General features: G+C 40.3%; 2 protein-coding genes across 2 annotated transcripts; both read left to right on the top strand.

The window, feature by feature from the left end:
- Window positions 1-1,137: 1,137 nt before the first annotated feature.
- Window positions 1,138-10,158, top strand: angptl1b (angiopoietin-like 1b). The gene is made up of 5 exons (XM_029453640.1): window positions 1,138-1,416; window positions 4,551-5,389; window positions 6,814-7,007; window positions 8,100-8,370; window positions 8,993-10,158. The coding sequence occupies exons 2-5, from the start codon at window positions 4,570-4,572 to the stop codon at window positions 9,178-9,180; spliced, it is 1,473 nt and encodes a 490-aa protein (XP_029309500.1). The 5' UTR covers window positions 1,138-1,416; window positions 4,551-4,569; the 3' UTR covers window positions 9,181-10,158.
- A 5,920-nt stretch (window positions 10,159-16,078) lies between these two features.
- tada1 (transcriptional adaptor 1) lies at window positions 16,079-22,487 on the top strand. Its single transcript, XM_029454339.1, has 8 exons — window positions 16,079-16,188; window positions 17,238-17,329; window positions 17,437-17,502; window positions 17,890-17,984; window positions 18,132-18,344; window positions 19,072-19,223; window positions 19,363-19,519; window positions 20,598-22,487. The coding sequence occupies exons 1-8, from the start codon at window positions 16,106-16,108 to the stop codon at window positions 20,748-20,750; spliced, it is 1,011 nt and encodes a 336-aa protein (XP_029310199.1). The 5' UTR covers window positions 16,079-16,105; the 3' UTR covers window positions 20,751-22,487.
- The last annotated feature ends 642 nt before the right edge of the window (window positions 22,488-23,129 follow it).

Below are 23,129 nucleotides of genomic sequence, written 5' to 3'. Positions count from 1 at the left end.
AAACAAGAGCAATGGCCAAGCATCAGGGAGAAGAAAACACTGAATGTGTCAAAGAAAAATTAAGCCTATTAAGTATGAATGATTGTTAACATTGCTTGTTTTACACAGACTTCTGCAGTTATTGCGTTCACTATTTAGGGTATTTTTACAGTTTATTAGTTGTTCTGCACTGTTGTTGTTGTTATGCAACAAATATAATATTAAATATTCATAAAATATGTCACTTAGTCAGGGGTCGTCAGTTTACTCAATGATCGATAAGGGGTCCCTGAAAGAAGAAGTTTGGGTCAGACTAAACAAGAGTGGGGCTTGTTAAATGTAGTGCAGATAAAGATTTCCAGGCATGGGTTGAATTAGCCCAAATTTGATTTTTTAGCTTCTTTCCTCCAAACACATGTTCTTCTATATATAATTTATTTAAATTGGACGACCCCTATTATATACAACCGACCACCATGGAGACACACGCTTTCAATCACGCTGGCAAACACATGTTCTCATACATACCATGCACACGCAATAACACTCCGACATTATGAATGTCCTCATGAGCAAATCTGTCCCCCCACATGCTGAAGTATCTCCCCACGCAGAGAATCCCCATGCATCAAAGCCTGTGCTTCCTCCTCAATCCAAAACATTTAGCTGAGGGGCGTTCTTTTTTTGTCTGCAAAGCCCTCTGCATATTGTCCTCATAACCAAATAAACACAGCTGCCAAAAGCTCTCGGATTGCCACAAGAGACACCCCATATACGGAGCAAACACAAGACAAACGCTCACATCCAAACATAATGTGCTAAAGCTACTGGATTGCCAGAATCACTCAACCATTAGATTAGAGCTGATGGGAAACAGCTTTGTGAGGAAAAAATAAGTAGACTTTGAGAAATTGTAGTTAGACTATGTGAATGAAGCTGACAGATGTGTGTGTGGAAGAAAGAAAAATTGAGTTTATGTGCATATCATCAACTTCTACAAGCCTGACAGACAAATAGCGTGCGTGGAAGACAATGTAACATTGTAAACATGCTGACTCCCAGCCAATCCGGTTCACCACTCAGTGTTTCATTTGTGGTGAAACCTTATATTAGGAGGAGTCTTTCTTTTCTTTCTGAACTTTATGCGACATCAGAAGAAGAAGGCTGGGCCAAGCCTTCCCTCTGCTCCAACTACAGAGAAAATCACACCATCAGCCTCCCTCTTTCTATACACGGACCACCCTCTACTGTTCACCGTCTCCTAGTGGACGGTGTCTCTATGCAGGCCTTCATTCTTAGTAAGAGCAAAGACAGAGGGACACTGAGAGTGAGAGGAGGAGAATGGAGAGCATTAATCTGCATCGGAAACACAACTGAGACAGCAAGCTGGGTCTTTTACCTGCACTTCTGGACTGCTGACTGAACTCACTGACACAGGTAAGATTTTTATTCTGTGATCAGGCTATTTATGAATCTTTTTTTATGCTATGAAAAAGTATTCAAAATGCTGAAACTTTAGATTTTCCAAGTCATCACTATGAATGAAAAATATAAATTACAGACAAAAGTAAAGTTAATATGGAACAATGAAGCTAGATAGACATTTTAGATGTTTAAGTATCTATGACTCTTCATAAAGATCTGTGGAGTGACTGTAAAATGCTGAAGTTAACCATTTAAGCTTTTTTAAGTAATTGACATTTGTTTTTCTGGTGTAATATTTACCATGTACAGTATACAACTGGTGCATGATGTCAGTCCCTCAGCAGACAGACCTAATCAGTGGCACCATCAGAATAAGTTGTGGGCTGCAAAAGCCACAACAAAGTTATAAATTAGGGGGAAGCACACATGTTGTATTCCCAGGGCTTTTTGAGTGTTTTAATGTGAGAGAAAATTTTTAATTGGGGAGCTTAGCCGTTGACAGTGAGAGCTCTGTGGTACCACTTAGAGTGAGTGGGCCGCTTGGCAGTGTCCTGATGTTCCTCTGGGCTGGGAAAAACCAGCCACCGCTAAGTTTGACCTGCCCGGTTGCAAAGACTGCATTAATATAGATGAGGTGGCTGGATTTGGTCAGGTCTGGCTCAGAGCGAGCATTAAGAAGAAAATACCCTTTTAAATAAGTCAACAAAAAAACCCGACTGCTGCGGCTGACTTGATGAAAACCAGCAGGGTGTGAACGACACGAGAGCAAACTGGTGGTATAACTGCCGATGAGATCCGCAGCCCTGGCTGAGGAGCCTCTGTGTAAACACTGTCACTCCTGTGAGATTCATATTGTGGGGTTGGAGACGTGCAGACGGGCCAATTGCTGAGTCCGAGCTATTGAAGGGGATGACCTGTGATTACGGAAAGACAGGAAAAAGTACTCCCCGGGTAATAATAACGGACTGACAGTGCCAAGGTGTCTCTGAGTTCTGAAACATGGCCTGTTTTCCTTAAAGTGCCTTTTCCTTTGCCCTCAGATGGTTTATAATATAAGACAAAACACAAATCTTACATATGTTAAAGCTAAATATAGACCATTTTTAAGTTATTAATGTATGTCAGCTCAGGCGCTTTCTTTCTGTCAATAAGTCATTGAGCTTCATGAAGACACAAACACATGATGTTATACATTTCCCTTGAAGCATGTTTTTCTCTTTGATAATGATAAAAGGGTACTTTTCTGCTACAGCAGCAGTTTGAGCCTAGGTACTGCTCTGGGACCCGTCCCTTTAACTGTGGTCAGGACTCTTCCGTGCAACTAAACATCAAGAGGAGACCGCAGAAATGATTCAAAGCCCCCGCTGTCTCTGTCTTGGACTCATTCAATTCTGCTTCTTTGGCATGTGTTAAAATCCTCAGAAGATTAGTTTTGATGATCTCTGATATGAAGTGTGTCCCGTTGTGTTCCTGTCAGAGGTGTTAGATGAATATTATTTAACCTCCTTGGCCATATTCACCAGACTGCCTTCTGGTTGGATTTGGCCCTAAACCAGCCTGAAGTTTGCTTGCCATTGGCTCCACTTCCAGAGCCAAGCCCCACTATTGAATATGGAGGGAGGGATCTTTCACTTAGCATGCAGGGGAGTCACCCTCCCCTGCTTCATTCGTTGTGCTGTCAAAACCAATAAGATCAAAACTAAAGCTTTCCTTCCAAAAATAGATTCCAGAAAGCATTATTCATAAATCAGGGATTCCTGTTCCCCCTACTGCTCCTCAAACACATCAATTTATTTCATTCCTCACAAAATTCAAATGTATGTGTTTGTACCAGCCAGGCAGAAATGGCAGAAGTTAAAATGAGTCAGTGAGACCCAATGGTAACCACCTGCTCACTTATAGCACTTTGCTCATTACTGATATACGCAGTTCACCTCATGAATCATGGCAGCGGACAATCCCATTGAAGTCATATATTTAATGTAATCCATGGCCACATTAAGTCAATTTTCTACCAAATAATTTCATTTTCAGTCAAATCTTTTAATCCGACTGAGAGGTTTTCAACATACTCATTCTCTACACAAGCCAGCGCAGGTACACTGAAAGGCTTTAGGCGAGGTTTGTAGAAGGTCTGAGCCAGGAGATCTAGAGAAATATGAAAAACAGAACCCAGTAATTCCGCACACCCAGACACCTGATACAGATGTGGTAAGGGCTGTAATGAAAGAGAACTTATGAGGGAATGTATTGAAAATCCGAGTTACGATAACAGATTTGTGGTGGATGGGTGGCTTTGCTCTTACGCCACCACAAGCGTGCCAGAAGGCATTTCTTGCCAGGGGCAGAGTAGTTTATATGTGAAACCAGCAAACTACACCTTCCTTTGTTATGATGAACATGGCCACTGTAGTTTATCTTAAGTCAATTCCATTTGAGGGCTTTCATTACTCATAACACAACAATTATATACTAATAACTATAACTGTTGATGAAAATAGTCAACAAATGCACAATTTACTTTATTTTGAGAAACACTTGCAATAAGAGTGCCCAGCACTGTGAGTTTGTACTTCGACACAGTGGGGCTTTGAGCTAAATGGTAACATCAGCACGTTAAAATGCTCACAATGACAATCTTAACATGCAGGTATAATGTTTACCATGCTCACCATCACAGTTTCGCATATTTTCATGCTAACACTTGCTAATTAACACTAACTAAATGTAAAGCTGAGTCTGGATATCGTTAGTTGTGCAAGAATTTAGTAATAAATAAAAGTACTGGAAACAAATTTGATCTGATGATGGGGCGATGAAAGTGATTACCATTCGTTCTGATGGGGACTTGAATGTCTGTACCAAATTTCATGGCAATGCAACTGAGTGTTGACATGTTTTACTTTTGACCAAAGTGATGGACCGACATTGCCTTCCTGCGTGTGCTAGCATGGCTAAAGATGGAACTATAACTTGTGTTTTAAAGATGTACTTCTTCTGTGGGAACCAATGGACTTGAGGCCAAATAAATAATAGATAATTGTCTTTTTATGCAATTTATTGACAATAAGTGTAATATAGAATAACTCCAACCTTTTCCTTAAGTAAAAATGGTTTACAGTTCTATTTCCTTTTTTTTTTTACAGATATTTAGCTTGTTTGGTGATGAAGAGAGGAGGAACCATGGGACCTGGAACATGGAGCATTTTTATTCTGTTTGGTCTCTCTATCTGGGGCAACAGCCAAGCCCTCACACAGAACCCCATCCTCTCCCGGATACGAAGGGCTCCAGAGGCCAATGCGGAAAGCAAGAAGTGCTCCTACACCTTCCTGGTCCCTGAGCAGAAGATCACAGGACCCATATGTGCCGCCCGCGGTTACTCAACCGACAAGGATCGAGTGACACGCCTGGATGTGGCTGCAGTGCGCGACCTCCTGTCGAAGCAGCGTAGGGAGACAGAGACTTTGAAGCTGGTGGTGGATGTAGACGGGAACTTGGTGAATGAGATGAAGCTGTTGAGGAAAGAGAGCAGGAACATGAACTCCAGAGTGACCCAGCTCTACATGCAGCTGCTGCACGAGATCATCAGGAAGAGGGACAACTCACTGGAACTTGCACAGTTGGAGACGCGCATCCTCAATGCCACTACAGAGTCACTGCGCCTGGCATCCCGGTACAGGGAACTGGAGTCCAAATATGCAGCCCTATCTGCAGTAGTGAACAACCAGTCTGTGCTGATTGGGGCACTTGAGGAGCGTTGTATGCAGGTGTACAGCCGCAGGCATGACCAGACACCCTTGGGACCTCCACTTGTGCAGGTGGTGCCTGAGAACATTCCTGTACATGTGCCACGTTTCACCAATGAGATCCAGAGGGACAACAACCGAGGCTTTGCACGAGAAAGGGGCTCTCGCTCTGGAGCGTCACCCACGAGCAGTAGCTTGGAAGTACAGAAACCTCCAAATAGAAACTTCAGTGCTGAAGGTGAGTGAGTGAGGGATCCATTCATCCATCCATTCATTCTGATCCATTTATTAATTGATTCAGTCACGAAAATCCAAAACAAGTCATGGTAAAATGTAGAGCAGTCATTACTTTGCAGGCCAACCATAACAAATTAATAACCACTGAGTTCGAATACAGCTGCAGGTGGGCCAGTGGACTTGTTTTCAAAGGTTAAAGATTTGCAAATTCAGCTGGAACTCTTCTCCCCGCTCAACAGAAAGAACACAAACCAGGATGGAAATAAAAATGTTGTAACGTCTCAACGGAGGCAGGGGACGTAAAGCATAGCAAAGAAAGACCTAAGCAGTGCGATTTTGCTCATCAACAGAAATTCCTGACACATTTAGATTGCCCTCGCCCAAGAATAATAAAGTGTGTAGGATTTCAGTTCAGCTGTGTATGAAAATGATCCCTTACAAGACTGTTCCATTGCATGTGAGCCATAGACAAAACCCAGGCTGGTATTATAGACCCTTGCAAACCACAAAGTCGAGGCACTTCTGCTATACTTCATGAATTGAATGGACTATACCCTTACATAATTATTATATTATTAACCGGGACAGGGTTACTCGCCTTAAATAAACTCACTGCTATATGTGCTATTAATTAAAAAATATTGTAATGAGAATGTCGAATTACTTTGAAAAAAGGCAGATGTTATTCAAAGTGTGTTAACAAACTATCTATTTTGTTTTTTATTTTTTTTACCTCATTTGAATGCAGGTCATTTCTTATTAAAGGGACTTTAGTTGCCCCACTCCCTGTTGCTGTTCTGGGAGTTCATAGTAAATATCTTTGTGGACCTAGATACATGTGTTTTGTGTTACTCTCTTGTTTGTGATTTTGTTCTTGTTTACTAGCTTTTCCTACAAATCTAGCCCACTGTCAGACATTGACTTAAATGTCTCCTCATCATGTAAACTCAGGGCACTCATGTTGTTGTCTCAGTGCTCTGGCACCAAAAGTGTCTAAAACTGTTATACAAAGCCAACTAACACTTCATCAAAACTGAGTTAAAACCAGAATCAGACTTTTTGACAAATGCTTAATTAAATATATTGGGAGCCATGCCATTTTTCCGACGGCCCATTATTCCGAAACCCCAATAGCCCGAAAGATTTTCCATTGGACCAAAAGAGATTGTTGAACAACATAAATCAGGCTGTAGGTAAATTTAATCAAAATGTAGAAAACAGTGACACCAGATATTGTCCTGCTAAAGGCTAACTAGCCAAGCTTAGTCTAATAGTCCAAACTCTGATTTTGTTTTTATTTTTGTTTGGGGTTGGTGGTAATTACCCCAGAAACACATGCAGTTCAGGTTTTAGCTGTAACACACTTTATCACACACCTTCCTGTCTTTCTTACCAGCTGCCTCCCTCTCTCTCTTGTTCCTTCAGGCCCATTCAGAGACTGTCTTGCGGCACAGGAAGCTGGCCACAGCACTAGCGGCATGTACCTGATCAGACCAGACGAAGCAGAGAGGCCAGTGCAGGCCTGGTGTGAACAGGACATAGACAACGGTGGCTGGACCGTTATCCAGAGCAGGAGAGACGGATCCGTTAACTTCTTCAGGAACTGGGATAACTACAAGGTGATGACATATGACACTTCTCCTGCCTTGTCTGTCTTATTTTTCTCTCTCCTCTCCTGAGCCAACCTCAATATTTGGGTCATCCAGAGACAACAGGGGTGCTGTTATATGACCCATGTAGAGGAACCATCTGGGGTCTTTTGACTATTGCCTGGGCCAGAATCCTTGTGTTTTCATTTACTGTAAAATATGATGCCCCGTCAGCACCACTATTCATCCGAGGTCATCTGGTTTGAGATTCCCATTATGAAATATTAGATGGCCCGTTAGGAAGGTATGTTCCGCAGCTCAATCTGCAAGCGTTTCTTTCCAAAACCGCTTCTACTATGGTGCCTTCCTGGTTGGCTTACATACAATATAGACCCTCTCATCAAAGCTCTGTGAGAATGAGATGGAGTATATCGCTGCTGGCAGCCTCGGCAATCCAGTGTTCCATTCAGCGCGGCCAGGCTTGTGCATGTGTAACTGGAAGCTAAATTGCTCTCTTCAACATTGATTTGCCTCTGCACTCTCCCACAAAGCCACCACATGTACACACACACAGCACCAGAGAAGAGGCCCTGGACTGAAACCCTACATCATTCATCATCTGCTGGCTCACCCGGCTAATCCTCAATCCCAAACCTCAACCTCCTCTACCAAGTGAAGTGTTCTGTAGGCACATGGCCAGATGTAGATTGCTGGCTGTTATTCAACACAAGTGCCCCGGCCAGTTTCACCAGTCGCCGTGATCCAAGAGCTCTGTTGGATTTGAGTGACGAACCACCAATCTGAAGATGGATGCTTATTTTCCTGCATAAACTCTACAACATATCTTTCTCAAGAGTTTCAAAGACAGTGTGGCATTCTTTTGCTACAGCTTTTTTCTTTTGAAGTTTTGGAGTTTGTCTTAACAGAACCACAACCAGAACGTCATCAAAAAGAAAATTCTCATTTGTTCTGTTACAATCATACAGCCTCATCCACAAGAGGGTTTTATGTTCCTAAACAATTCTCATGTTTCCAAACTCCTCAGGCTACCACAAAAAAAGCAATGCTCATTATTTTCTGTAATCTTCTTGTAACCTTCCTTTTAATCTTCCTTTGACTCAGAGCGGCTTTGGCAACATAGACGGGGAATATTGGCTCGGCCTGGAAGGCATCTACAACCTGGGGAGGCAGGGGGACTACAAGCTGCTCGTGGAGATGGAAGACTGGATGAACAAGAAGGTCTACGCTCAGTACAGCAGCTTCCATCTAGAGCCTGAGAGCGAGGGTTACCGCTTGCGGCTGGGCACCTATCAGGGCAACGCCGGGGACTCTCTGAGCAGCCACAACGGCAAACAGTTCACTACTCTAGATCGAGACAAGGATGCCTACTCAGGTAGGTGAACATCGTGTCCATTTGTGCTCTTGTAGCATATAGACTCCTTTTGAAGTTCATCATGGTGTTATTTATTGAAATTATAAGGTTCTTCCTTACATTAAGCTTTAAAGTTTTCATTCCACATAGCAAATCTGACATAGAATAAAGTTTAATGTTGTTAGTCAAAAGTCAGACATCTTCAAATCTTCTTGAAATGGGTATTTCTCAAACTGGTGGATACCAAATAGACCCTTACGTGAAGACCAATTGAATGCAGAATCAGTCCCATGTCCCATGTTGCCTGGAAACCCCACAATGCCTAATGAAGCAATTAATGCGCATTCTATAACAAATAGATAGTGGTGATGAATCACCAGAAAGGAAGAAATTGCGCATCATCGCCTCTGCTACTTTTCCGTCTGTCGTTATGAGCCCATACAACAGTGTGCACAAGCTGATGAGTAGCTTTTTAAGCAATCATTTCACGCTAACAGCTACAAGCAATAAGCTGCAAAGGTCTAGTTGGTCTATTTTGAAAAGAAAAACAGAAAGCAATAAACAATTATGTCAACAAGTAGATGTTTTCTGAAAACAACACCACACAGAGCTAATCATCACCTTTCCCGTTTTCCCACAACAGGTAACTGTGCTCATTTCCATAAAGGTGGCTGGTGGTACAATGCTTGTGGCCAGGCCAATCTCAACGGTGTCTGGTACACCGGAGGTGTTTACCGCAGCAAATTCCAAGATGGGATCTTCTGGGCCGACTATGGCGGAGGCTTTTACTCTATGAAGGGTGTCCGTATGCTGATCAGGCCCATAGACTGATGAGATAAGCCAGGCTGGTCCAGGGGCAACTTTGGAGGCCAGGGCAAACTTGAACCTCATTCTACATTGTGACTATATATGTCATCAGCAACTGGCAGAACGTAGATAAAAGAACTTCATCAATGGTGATTACTAACTGTCATTAGTGACTTGAACTGCCTCCTGTAACAGACATGGACTCTGTGTGTCCTCTTTATATGATAATAGATTGATATAGAGGAATTTAGGGGACATGACTATTTAAAGGAAGCCATACAGCTCCTTTACCACCAAATACATATGGTGGTGAAGGGAAATTAAGAATAATTAAGAACATCTTGCAGATAAATAATGCGATCTGTCTATCTGATGAAGAGACTGCAGTGTTTTCCTCATTACTAGGTCACCCTGTGAAGAAAAGGCACCACATCCTAACAGAACTTCATTGGTATTGATTTCATTCATAAGCTTTAGCATCACAGGAACTAAATGCAGCTCTTTCTACCTCGCCAAGATAAACACGTGGGGGAAATACTCATATATGATATTTAACTTGTGTTATAGTTGTTGGGAGCTGGAAAATACATTTTGTTAATACCTATATTTAAACTCTGTATCCACTTCCAGATCTGAAAAGACCAGCACCTTAAGGAGTTGGAGAAGGAATGTGGTTTAAATACATGTTTTATGTACATTGCATTACAGTACAAACAGTACTGGTTTTATTTTTCCTCCCTACACTTAAAACAACCTTTATACTCTATGTTAAACTACTTTGTGCAGATGACCAGAAACGATAATTTATGTGTACAATTAACTTATCATAACAGTGAAAGGGCCAGGTGTCCTGAGGGAACAGTAAATGATCCTACGAAAAATAGAACTAATTTCCTCCACTGTATAAATGACAATCATTCTCAAAGTGTGCTTGCACGTATGGAAATTGTTGTTATATGTTTTTCTCATTTGGCTGTTCATTAAATTTCAGTATGACTCTGAGGAAAAACGAACGTTGTTGGAGAAAAAAAAGATGGAATTGCGTTTTGTTTTGAGTGGTTTCTGAGCATGAAAAATATGCCGACCAAGCGTGTTGAGAGTTATAGGCAATGGGACAGACAACGAGAAACACATTGCTGAAAGCCAGACAGGATGAAGAAAGAAAAAGAGGAGGGAGGGGATGAACTGGGATGGAATCAGTCCAAATTTCCAAGTTATATTCACCCCCCTCTTCCTTATAAATACAGAGAAATTTACATTCTTTCCATACAAAAGTGCTTTAACTGTATGTTTTCATAAAATATCTCTCATTGAAAAAGTCATGGGTGCCTGCAGTCTGTAATCACCGGTATGGAAGGAAAGCAGCATCCTTTTAGGGAAACCATCCCAGAGGAGAGGGGAGCCGGGGTTTTCTTTTTTTTGTTGAACTGGTGGGTCTGCTTTGAACTACAGAGCTGCATCCAACAGCCTTTGGTCTCTCGGCCGAAAATAGAACCTCATATTGTACCGTTTCTTATTGACCACAATGGCCCTCACACCCATCTTTTAAACACACTTTTATGAAGCAACAAAACACAAAGAAACAAGACCGGTCAAACCCAGCTGGACATGGAAACATGTTTATGAACATGAGCAGCGTCCAATAAAAACATCATTATAATGTTGAAATTAAACAGCAATAAAAGAAGAAGCAAATGAGTCATACTAGTACTTAACAGAACAATATTGCACAACCAACAGTCAATAAACAGAAAACTTTAAGGGTCACTTCAAGGGACATTCGTTTTCATTTTGATTTGAAGGAGCTCCTTTCATGTGCTATGCTGATTTATACTGTTAACCAAATTCTAATCAGTGCTTAACTCGTTAGATTTTAGTCTTTGTTAAGATTACATGCAGATTCCAAACTTTTCCTGTAGGTGTGAGTCATGTAGATGAAATGTCGTTTTTTTCCAGCAGATTCAAACAGAAGTCAGAAGGAAACATAATTGCATTTAACAGTAATAAGAGTTCTCTTAAATGTGCGTGGCTGTGTGCTTTGCGTTGGAGTGAAAAAGTAATGAGGAGACGGATGAACACATCGCAGAAACATCTTGTTTCAAGTGGTGACACATTTCTGTGGATGACTGGGTAAGGGCATGTCCTCAATTCAAGTCTGGCTCTCAATCTGAACTACTTGATTCTTTTCACTGTTCCACTGTCAAACAAAGCACAATGCATACCAATACCCTAAATTGGCCACATCATAACCAGGGTAATGCTTTCATTAATGGAGTTTGTGACTAATATATATATATATATATATATATATATATATATATATATATATATATATATATATATATATATATATATACACTTTTTCTCAGAGTTAGATAAAAAGATTAATACCACTCTCCTTGTTTGTAGCCTTGGGTAAACATTAAGCACTAGCTTAGCTTAGCACAAAAACTGTAAGAGTTATCTAAGCTCATACACGCAGGGCTGTAGTCAAGACCAAGTTAACTGAGTCCAAGTCAAGTCCAAGACTAGGTTTAGTCGAGTCTGAGTCAATGACAAGTCCAAAGGTAGTCAAGACCAAGCCAAGACCGAGTCCAGAGCAATGTGAGTCCTGTTCAAGACCATAGGCAATAGTGTCTTTCCAGTGCTAATCCTCTGCTCTCCTGCGTAACTGAGCACAAATAGCTTGGATAACAGCTAATTTCAGTCAATGCAGTCAACATATTGATAACAGACTAGTTTTAACAAAGCAAATGTATAACTGGCCCATAAAAAAGACCGATTTGTGTTGCGCGTTACAACCCACCCCTGGTGACAACCAGCCATCATCGAGCTGTGAAAAATGAGAGTCAGTGTAGTAGGAACTTGTTTCCAGGGGGTGAAGCAAAATCAAGCAAAGCATTAGGTTGGGCGATATATGTTAATATTTTCAAGCCGGCCATCGTCAGCCTATCAACTGGCAATTGTTGCTATATTAGCGGTGGTCTGTGTGTGTGTATGTGTGTGTGTGTGTGTGTGCGTGCGTGTGTGCGTGCGTGCGTGCGTGTGCGTGTGCGTGTGCGTGTGCGTGTGCATGCATGCATGCGTGTGTGTGTGTGTGTGTGTGTGTGTGTGTAGTCTTTCCACTGTTCCAACAATCTCCCACTGTTTTCAGTCTATATGCTAACATAAGCTAACTGCCTGTCTCTAACGTCATATTTATCGTAGACTTCAGACATGAGAGTAGTACAGTAGCCCTACTCATCTTTTCATCTTCCTCTGAAAGAAAGCAAATATACACATTTCCTAAATAGTCAAACTATTAATTTAAGCACACTAAATGTAACGCCCCGTCAACCCAAACAAACACCTCTAGGGTGCGCACAGCCGAAAAGGACAAGTGCAGGCTCAGACACTCTCTTCCAAGAGTTTTATTGAACAGTTAACACACTTGTTCTTAATTCCAGCACCTTCCTGTCACAAGTCCGCCTCTCAGACGTCAAGTCTATAACCAACCCAGAGACTGCCAGTGTGAGATGCTCCATCACCACAGGAGCTGTAACTGCAGTCTTCCAATAACTCTGCCCACCACACACTGAACCCTTACATTTTAAACAGCCTCTTGGGGGTATGGAAATGCATGATTATCCCACAAAAGCCAAACTCCTGCGCAGTCAGACGTTGGTACAGGGATGGTGACATCCTTGGCTTTGGTGAGGGGACCACACTCAGGCCTATGCCACCTCAAATACCTGGCCAACAGACTGGGGATGGCCGAGCGGTGCTGCAGTGTGGTCCTACGAGAACCATTGCATGTTTCAGACGTGAAAGCCCTCTTTGTCACTTAGTGAAGCTTCGCTGTCTACGAGTTTCACCACCGAGATGGCACCAGGCTCGGAAGGTTGGTGGAAGAAGCTGGCTCTGCTGATGTTTGCTGAAAGACATCTGCTGTTGGGGGAATGTCTGTGAGAGTGACTCATTAGCCCCCAGAAGCTCAGTTAGCGTCGAGAAGCAAATCAACAGACAGGATGTGGAGCTGTTTTCTTTAAAAATAAGCACGATGACAAATGTTTTGCCCTAACTGGGACAGTTAAACAACTCCATAGCTAAGTCCGTTCCTAAGTGCCCTTTTGATTTAAAGCTTAACAGACACTTGTTTAAGATGGATGATCACTTGGAGGGATCTGGGAAGACTCGCTGGGCTGCAGACAGCTGCAGTTTCCACTCTGCCTTATTAATCTCAAACATAAAGCAGAGTGATGTTTCTTTTAGCTGTGAAGTGACCAAGCGAATGCTGAGTTTGAGAAAAAGAAATTTATTCTAATTTCGTTTTTTGACAGAAGGAAGGCAATCTAAGTACCGATCACAACCCAGAGATAATAAACAAAGGAGCATTCGAGCCACGAGAAGTGAGCTCGTTGAGTTGCAGCTACCGACTAACAGATCTGTTAAATACATCTATTAGTAACCAAAAATTCAGATGGCTTGCATTGTTCATGTGGTTGGCATGGAAAGCTTGTTTATACTAGACTCAAACCTTGAAACCCTTTATCAAATAGATCTCCTACAGACATATGACCTCAGAACACTGCAGAGTCAGCATTAGTCACTGGACTGGAGGACCCACTAATAGTCTACATGACTGTTAACTGTATGTTTCTAGATATACGATTTCACTCATTGTGATACATGCCGTGAGTCATGGAGGTCTGTTTAAGGCTTCAGGACTGCCTGCGGAGAAAGAGCCAAAGGAGCGATCGCTCTGACTACTCAACTGTTTTTACACCATAGTTAAAACAGTGAAAAACAAAGAGGGCCTCCTAGCCTAAACCGGCTCAAGAGAGCCATGAGCCAAAGAGCCACAAAGAACAACAGAAGCAACCACAGAAATGTCCAGTGGAGAATAAAAAAACAAAACATTTACAGCAGTAGCACCAATCGGGTCTTTTCTTTTAGCTGCTAACAATAATTTCTACATTAAGTAACAAAGAAAATAGTTTGCAGCATCAGTTTAAACAACACTGAAATAAATAAAAACTCAATAGTGCAAATTGGAAATAGAAATAATAGCACAAAAAGTATACAAAAAGAGGAAGATGGGATCTAAATGTGATTATTCCATTTTTTTCCACCAATTCTGAATTTAACTGGTATTTCTAACCCTAACCCTTTTATTGACAGAACAGGAAATACGCTGTCTGATCTCCTTATTTAACAATAGTCCACACTTAAGCTGCTGCATTTTAAAGTAGCTGCAGATGTGAGGGACTTTTTTAATGGGGCAGAAATTTCAGTGGTTAAAATGAGGTGATTGTTTTCTTTTTAAATGTCAGCTTTCTCCAACTTCATTAAAACTATTCTGGAGAAAGCTGTCTTTTAAAAACTACTCTGGCAGCTGGCTAGATCATTAAAAGTAGTATGGACCAAAACAATCCTGAGCAGTAAAACAATCTGAAGATCATTAAAAATCAATGTTAATAACATCCTACATTTTTAGAGCTGGTAAGGACCTTCCTGGCATTGATCAGACTTGCACATTGACGCTGCAATACTTAATCTACACATCATCTCCAGTGAGTCCATGGTACCGTATCAGCTCATAGTTTTGGAATTAAACAATCTCAATCTCCAAAATAATGAGCAACATACCAGGCGATTCTGCCTCAAAAACTCATTCTGAGTTTTTGCCCTTTCTGCCTTGGAATGGAACTTGTTATTGTACTACATTCTTTTAAGTAGGCTTAATGCACCTTGAACTTCTACTGTGTGTGGACACTTTGATAAAGCATGTTCAATTTCAATGCACTTGTTTAATTCCTCCTTTTACTCAGCTCTTCTGCAGCAAGGTATGAGTGGACTGGCTTTTGCAGAATTTAAATCATACTCTGATACCATCTAGTGGTGGAGCAGTTTTACTACCTAACCATGCCTTCACTCTGGCAGATGACAGGAAACAGTCAGTAATTTTGATGAATGGTTTGTCATTGGTGAAAAGCACTTTAGCTGTCATTATGTTTCCTGTATATAATTAAATAAGTAATATTTTAATATTGTAATGTAAAGTTAATGATAACATTACTTTAGTGAGTGACCTGTTTACCCTGGAATCTTGTGACCTATTATTTATTCATGTCTCATTTAAATGTTTCCTGATTTGGTTTGTTCTGGTAATGGTGGCTATTCCTAATGTTTCAGGGATTTTGTGCATGTTTTTCATATCAATCTGATGTTTCTTGACACCCCTTGTGGGAACATTTATATATAGTATTTATTCAGTCTCTGTTTCAGTGTGAGGTTGTCACAAAGCCTTATGTCATTACATATTGGAGTGACTTTGGTAAGAATATTCCTGTTTGTGATTGCCTCACAAATACTTTATTACAAATATGATTAGAGAGGTTGAATATACACAAGTTTTACTCTGGAAAGCATTTTATAAAGAAATTTAAGGATACTCTAAATGTTGTACTTTCGCACAGCTCATCCTGAAACCTTGCCTCATATTCTCTGTCATTGTCAGTACTCAGTACACAGTAAATGGAAACATGTTTTAAAATGTATTATTGACAGCTTGTACAAATATGTTTGCATTATTTTATGAACATGCTATATTCTGATACCTATGACAGAAAATTTGAGTAGCAGGCATACATCACATGCATACATTAAATCTTGTACAAATAAAAAAGCCATAAAAACTGTAAGGGCATGTGTTGCCTGTAAAGTATATGTAAACATACAATTACAAATTGTGCCTTATGCCTTTTTTTTATCATTAATTTACTTCATAACATAATTCTTTTATATTTAATATGTATTTATTTATGTGTATTTTTCTCACTTTCTGCTGTTGCCCTCCTAGTAATATTTCCCGCCTTATTCATGAAAATGACCTGTTTCAATAAAGTTTTCAGATTTTAAAAAAGGAAGCAGGTGTCGCCGGATGATGACGTCCATGTAGGCCTTGTTTATGGACGCCATGGCAGCTCACGCTAGCGAGCTCGAGATTGCAAAGAAAAATTTAACTGATGCAATTGGCGATAATGTCAAGCAGTAAGTAAAACGTTGTTTGTGTGTCTGTTTTCCATTTGTGGTGTTCGTTTTGTATATTTTGTTCTTGGTTTGCTGCTGGTATGCAAAGTAATTTTGCCACTAACGTTAGCTAATAGCTGTGTGGAAATGAGCAGCTTTCTAGTCCTTGCTAATGTTTTTCAGCATTTCTCCTCGGCAACAGTTATCAATAGTGTTATTATTCAGTCCGTGAAGTATGACGTGATTAGTATCTAAATGTAAGTAAAGAACTGAGGTTCATGGTGATATCTTTTGGTTACAATGTTTTAACCTATTCATCTGTAGTATTTTTTTAAATGTATGGAATTTTACAATACATATCTTTAAAGGCTGTTTTCTCAAAATCAGATTATTTTTTCTCATACTGTAAACCAGAAATCTCCTCTTCAGTAGTACTTACATACACCAAACTTTCCAGTTTTATTCCTCTCTATTCTGAAGGTATTAAAGTATAAGGTACTACGGTATTTACTGGAGTTTGTTCATGTATCAATCATAGGCTGATTTATTTATATTTATATTTATATTTATTTATATATATATATATATATATATATATATATATATATATATATATATATATATATATATATATATATATATATAATGTATTCATACGGTGAGGTGGAAGGTATTCAACTCTAACATGTCAACAAAATAAAACAAGAATTTTGAACCTGGCTTTATCCAAAGTTCAGATTTCTGTTCTGGAAATGTATGCACATTAGCACATATTTAAAAGATAATGTTTGATATTTAAAAATAAAATTTCAGAAAACTTGTCGTAAGAACAATTCTCTTAATGTAAATAATCAACTCTAGGGTGTCATGGTGATATCTATTAGTTGAAATGTTAACCCTGTTCAGCTGTAGTGTCTCATTTTCAAAGTCTAAACTCTTTACAATGAGATGAGAAGGCAACATTATGTCTGGTTTTTTATGAAATGAAAGGAATATTGTAAATTCACCTCAACTCTTAGAGTAAGGTTTGTCTTGTATTGATGTTTTCTGCTTGTTTTGTCTCCACGCAGTTACTGGTCAAACCTGAAGCTATGGTTCAAACAAAAGATCAGCAAGGAGGAGTTTGACATTGAAGCACGTCGTCTGTTGGCTCAGGAGAATGGTTAATGAGATTATAAAAAATACCGTATGCCTATATTATTTATGTTGAAAAATTGATGCTATCTGAAAAAGGGTTGCTTATTTTGTGTTTTCCTCCTTCCTCTGCAGTCCATGTTCACAATGATTTTCTTCTGGCCATTCTCACACGCTGCCAGATCATCGTCTCCACACCAGGTAAGATTATAAAAATCCTTTTTCTCTGAAACTGCACGTGAGCTTGTGTTTATGTCAAAGCTATGTTTTATTCAAACTATGTTGTCACTTAACTAGCTATGTTTATTTGTGGCATTGATTTTGTTTTCCTTTTGAACTGTAGCATTGTACACTTTAAAATAATGACAAAGTTAATTTGTTTAGTCATTTACTTTGTCACACAAAGTGTGAAATGGCCTGTGATAAATATTTGTATTGCCCACCCACTGCAAACAAGCACATAGAGGATGAGTCAGTTTTCAAAAGCTATTACTATTGAAAAGTTGTAACATTAAGAGAAACATTCTTTTTAAATGTCATCTGCATATGCTTCTTTAATGCATCTTGTGTTCCTCTATTGTCCTCTAGAGGGCGTAGGGCCGTTACAGTGGCAAGGTGGATCTGCTTCAAAGCCTGGAAAACCAAAGGGGAAGAAGAAATGTTCCTCCAGACAGAAATTTGATGTAAGTACTTATTCTCATAGGCTGAGAAACAGCAGCTCTGCCAAATGTTGACATTTTCAAATAATGGCATCTAATTATTCAGAAGGTGCTGAAGCAACATCTGTCTGTATCATTTGGATGTTTGTATGTCTTGTTTGCGTCCTTCAGCATCGTTTCCAGCCACAGAACCCACTGAGCGCCGCCCAGCCTTTCAGCCCACGTGAGGTGGGAGGTGAGGAGGAGGAGCTGCGTCTCAGTGCACACACTCTGCTGTTGCCCACACGGGGCCAGCTGGAGGCCCGCATGATGGTGACAGCCTTTGAGCTGGGCCTGGATAACATCACAGAAGATGCCGTTAGCAGCATGACCTTTGCTATCGAGGTTTGTCGCTACTGTCGCCCTGTGTTAAAGAGTAATGTGTAAAATATGTCCAGAACTGTTAAAACATAATAATAAAAACAAAAATTAACTAACATTATTCACAGAAGGCTACAGTGAAGAGGTAACAGTGTTGACGTTATGTCAAAGACGGCTATGTATTGTGTTTCAGAGATAAATACTGAAATGAGCATGCTAACAAGCTAGCCCCGGCCCGTCCTGTCTTATACAACTTGTTCCTGGAGAGGCGATAGTGAGTCAGTGTAGCGTCAGTCTGCCCTGAGTCCAACATGAGGGGATGAAGAAGTAGAGCCTCCCAGGGGGCTTGTCGATAACACATCCATGGTCCGTGCATGTTTTGATAAACAACACGAACCCTTGCCGTCTCACACAGAAACATTGTTCGGTTTCATGAATTAGTATGTGTTGAAGAAGGAAAACCAAAGTACTAATGTTTGCAGCCTTGAAATGTATTTACAGTGTTCTTGAAATTCATAAAAATGTAACTGATTCTGTCCTTTTTGAAAGCAAATGTCTTTAATTCTATTTCTATTTTCAGTACAAACTCATGAAACTGAACTTGTCATTGGCATTATATATTCAGCATCCATGCAGGTGCTTAAAATTAATGGAGGGATTCATTTTGTGTTCCGCCTAATAAGTATGACTGACAGCTGTGTTCACCCGGGAGTTTGAGCAAAGCTTGACTTGGTGCTCTGATTTATTTCAGCACCACTTGAAAGACGTCCTGACTGCTGTCATCACCCGGAGGAAGGCGTATAGGCTACGAGATGGTCGCTTCCCCTATGCCTTTGGCTGTGATGTCACGCCGCAGCCATATCTTAAAAACAGCCTTGCTGCTTACCACAGTGTTACTGAATGGTAGGCTCTTACTCGCTGATAAACACTGCGCAGGTTTTATATCAGAGTTGAGTCACACTGTAGTTTCTGTTGTAATGAAATGGTGGTAGTAATACTGCTCACATTTTCATTCTATAGTGATTATTTGTGTTTCCTTCAGTCCCCCTCCAAGTGCTTCCCTCGCTGCTGGCCCACCACCTCAAGTGTCACCTGATGAGGCCGAGCAACAAGCTGTTCACTTATTGGCTTGTTCTGCTGACAATCTCCCCGCACCGCTCCCTCCAATCAACATGTTTGATCTTCTTGAGGCTTTACAGGTAAGAGACTATGGATGTCACGATACCAGGAATTTAGTAGGAAATACCAATACCAGTGAAATTCCACGATTCTCGAAACCAATTTTAATACCACGGTTAAAAACTAAAGTAAAACGATGAATCCCATGTGCTTTAACCTGCACTCCATTTTATTACCGTTTGCATACTGGTTTTTGAGATCAGCGGGCGGTGATAAAAAAACAAACTGCAGAAAAGTCAGACAGTTTCCAGCAGCCTTCAAAGAATATACAGGAAGTCACAGAAATATTTACATCCTGTTAGATCCATCTGTAGGCTACCTGTAGTTTTCAGATCATGTTTGGATAGTTTGTAATTTTATATATATCTGTGGAAATGTGTGTGTGTATCTGGCATTTTATTCTGTCCTTTGTTCTTTTTCTGTCTGCCTTGTAAAGCACTTTGTATTTGCTTTTTTTAAATGCTTTATAAATCATCTTTAACATTATAGTTATCAACCTCACAAGATATGTTTGTTTACAGATTAAACCTTCATTGCACAACATGAGACTAATGGCCTAAAATGTAGGTTTAAATATTACAATTACACAGAAAATTAGTGTTTGTGGTCCAAATTATGAGCCAATTAGCTCTCTGATCAGGCGCTAGCCAGGCGTTTCCCATCATGCCCTGGGTCTTGCAGGCTCGAAAAACTGCGGCCGCCTCGATCTTGTGAGGCTATCCTTGCCCACTTGTGCATGACATCAGAGCAAGTCAGGATCAAGTCAGACACAAATTTAACCAGCATGCATTGTGCGGCGACCAGTGATGAATTCTGCGCAGGCCTGGCTGATAGAACGAGCCTCTAGGTATTATAGTAGAAGTTGGGGAAGGTGAGGATAGGTTAGGGATGAAAACTGGCACCATATATCAGATCAGCCAATGGCAAAATTCAATTGCAATAACGAGGTTTCAACCAGTAGAGGGCAGTTGCTATACATATTTATAACATAATATGCAGACAGCCATTTAAATATTTATTCATTATTAGTAATTCTGGCATGCTCGTGTAACAATCAGAGGTTTGTATGTTTAAATGTCTTCCTGAAACATTTTGTAGGTTCACCACGGTGTGATGTCCTCCCACACTATGTATGCCCTGAACATGGAGCGCATCCTGTCACGGCTCTGGCACCCCAGCCTCGAAGAACTAGAGCAGGACCACGTACACCGGCAACGCCTCTCTGCGAAAGAGGGCGTGCTCGTCAGCTGAGAGCCACTGACGCAGGACTGTACGTGAAATGCGGATATCATCATTCCCCACATGGAAATGGACGGGGAACAGTGTCCAAAAAACTGAACACTTTTTATTTTTTTTATAATGCCTAGAAAATCACATCCCCATTGCACAAAGTGATCAAGCATGAGTGGAGCAAGATGAAACAAAGCGGTTGGACGGTGATCAGTCCACTCCAGCCAATGGCTGGCAAATTATTTTTGTCAGTTCCTCCAGCCATTTTGGCGTCAACCAACCATCATTTGGAACTTCTGTTATATATTGAGAATATAATTTGATGGTGAGATATTGAAAGTATTTAATGTTAGGATATACTAGCAGCTGCGAGCACTGAACAGAAATGTAAGGTTCTAATCGGGGCAGGTTGCATAGTGTTGATGTTTCAGTGTCGGATATGCACCACAACTTAGACCTATCACGATAACTTCTTTGTTGGACAATATATTGCCCCAGAAATAATTGCAATAAATTATATTTTTGTCACTATAAGACCATTTTATGCCACTGATATAATAATGAAAGTAAACCCTTTCATAGAGCAATTAATTCTTAAAAATTACAACATTTGAATGTGAAAAAATATCACAAATAACTAAAACATAAATAAAATAAAAACTACACAACCAAAACAATAAATAAAATGGGCTCTGTTAACAAATATATAATGGTAGGACAAACTGCTGTTTATTTTTCACATGTTGGCTAAAATGTTAATGACATTCTTATGTCAACAAACAGACATGTAAACACAACGGGCAATAGTGAGGTCAGCAAACGTGATCAAGGCCATGTCCATATATGGTACAATAAGTCGATAACATTATCGTGAAACGTCTACTACAACTGATAAAATACGTTCTTGGAACAGTCATTGTATCAGTCATAGTTAATCATCTAGCATTGTGTACAAGATCAGGTAACAACATGGTGCATGTAGGAAAGATTCAAAATATATAAAGGCCCTGTATGTTACACAGGTGTTTTCACTTAATCGGATTGATTAGGCCTCATCTCAGGTTGAAGTTGGGGGCGGCGCTATGATGAGAATATGTGAGGTCACCTAACTCAACGCACAAATAAGAATGACAAGATGGAAATTGCCCGGCCTCAACTGGTGCAGCAGAAATGTCAATCAAGCACTGTCAGCACAGCATCCTGAGAGGTCTAATCAAGCAATAAGTGAAAACACCTGTGTGGGTTTACTGTGGGTGTGTAGGATCCTTAAAGGGGAACACCACCTAAATTAAGAAATCCAATATGTAATTTCCATGACATAGTTTAATGAAAGTTTAATTAATATTTGTGAACATGAGCGTCTCTCTCAAAGCCAGAAACCAGAGAAGTAAGTCTCAAACTGGTGATGTCATCAAGTATAAAGTCTGGAGCGGCTCCACACACGATGAATGGGAGACTGATTTTGTAGAGCAACAGAATGTTTTTCTTTTTTTATACCCAAATGAGCTTTATTATATTGTAGTGTTCTCAGTTCTGAAACAGTGAATTTACATGTATACTCGGACCATTCCCCTGGGACATCTGTGTTATAACATCTTTAACAATCTATTTTCTGTGGCGCGTGTTTACTAATATTTTTGGACCGTCTTAGACCATTGGAATAAGTATGAATTTTGAAAACGGGCATTGTTTCCCTTTAAAATGTCCCAGACGGCTGCCCCCTGTGTCACCACGCCCCTCATAAACATACCTTTTAAATTGTCTGCAGAGTATTCCTAAAACATTTACTGGTGTCTGGTTTAAAGGTCAGCGTGCATCCATCAGTGTTGGTGGTCCACAATGTGTGCACGTTTTTCCACAGTATATTTTTCCGCCGTTTTTTTTTTTGTCTCAGCGCCATGTTTGTGTGCAGTATCCAGTTCAGGTTAAACATTTTTTATATATATATATATATATAGTGTACCTTTTTTTTCTACAAAAACCTTGTTTTGTAATTTATATTACAGCTCAGAAAATAAATAAGCTTTTTTTTGTACAAGTCGTTCACTAGTTTAGAAATGGAGAATATTCCTTGCATCAAAACAAATTATTATGTACCTCAACACACTCCCAAAGCTTGTAAACAAATGTGCTTATGCTTCATAGGTTTCCTCTAGGAGTCACCGGCTGTAGTGGGAAGGCGGTGATTCACCCGTCCCAGTGCGCATTGTGAGGACCTCTTGCCATATTTGGCCGCCTGCTGCTCACTTCCGACACCTCGCTGTCCAATGAGCGGCCGAGTAGATTCATCAACCATTACACGCGCCACACACTGCACTGGTGACTCAATATCCCGTCCGCCCCAGTTCCTTCAATAACAAACACCTCATGTAAAAGCATAGAAAGACGGTATTCCATGGT

Source organism: Cottoperca gobio, chromosome 17, assembly GCF_900634415.1.
Source record: "Cottoperca gobio chromosome 17, fCotGob3.1, whole genome shotgun sequence".
In the NCBI taxonomy this organism is placed as follows: Eukaryota; Metazoa; Chordata; class Actinopteri; order Perciformes; family Bovichtidae; genus Cottoperca; species Cottoperca gobio.
This window is presented reverse-complemented; position numbering and strand designations above follow the sequence as displayed.

Excerpts from the sequence above, each read along its gene's own strand:
- angptl1b (XM_029453640.1), top strand. The coding sequence starts at position 4,570 with ATGAAGAGAGGAGGAACCATGGGACCTGGAACATGGAGCATTTTTATT. Across the intron at positions 5,390-6,813 it reads TAGAAACTTCAGTGCTGAAG|GCCCATTCAGAGACTGTCTT; the intron begins GTGAGTGAGTGA and ends TTGTTCCTTCAG. Across the intron at positions 7,008-8,099 it reads GGAACTGGGATAACTACAAG|AGCGGCTTTGGCAACATAGA; the intron begins GTGATGACATAT and ends CCTTTGACTCAG.
- tada1 (XM_029454339.1), top strand. The coding sequence starts at position 16,106 with ATGGACGCCATGGCAGCTCACGCTAGCGAGCTCGAGATTGCAAAGAAA. Across the intron at positions 17,330-17,436 it reads TCTGTTGGCTCAGGAGAATG|TCCATGTTCACAATGATTTT; the intron begins GTTAATGAGATT and ends CTTCCTCTGCAG. Across the intron at positions 17,985-18,131 it reads CCTCCAGACAGAAATTTGAT|CATCGTTTCCAGCCACAGAA; the intron begins GTAAGTACTTAT and ends TGCGTCCTTCAG.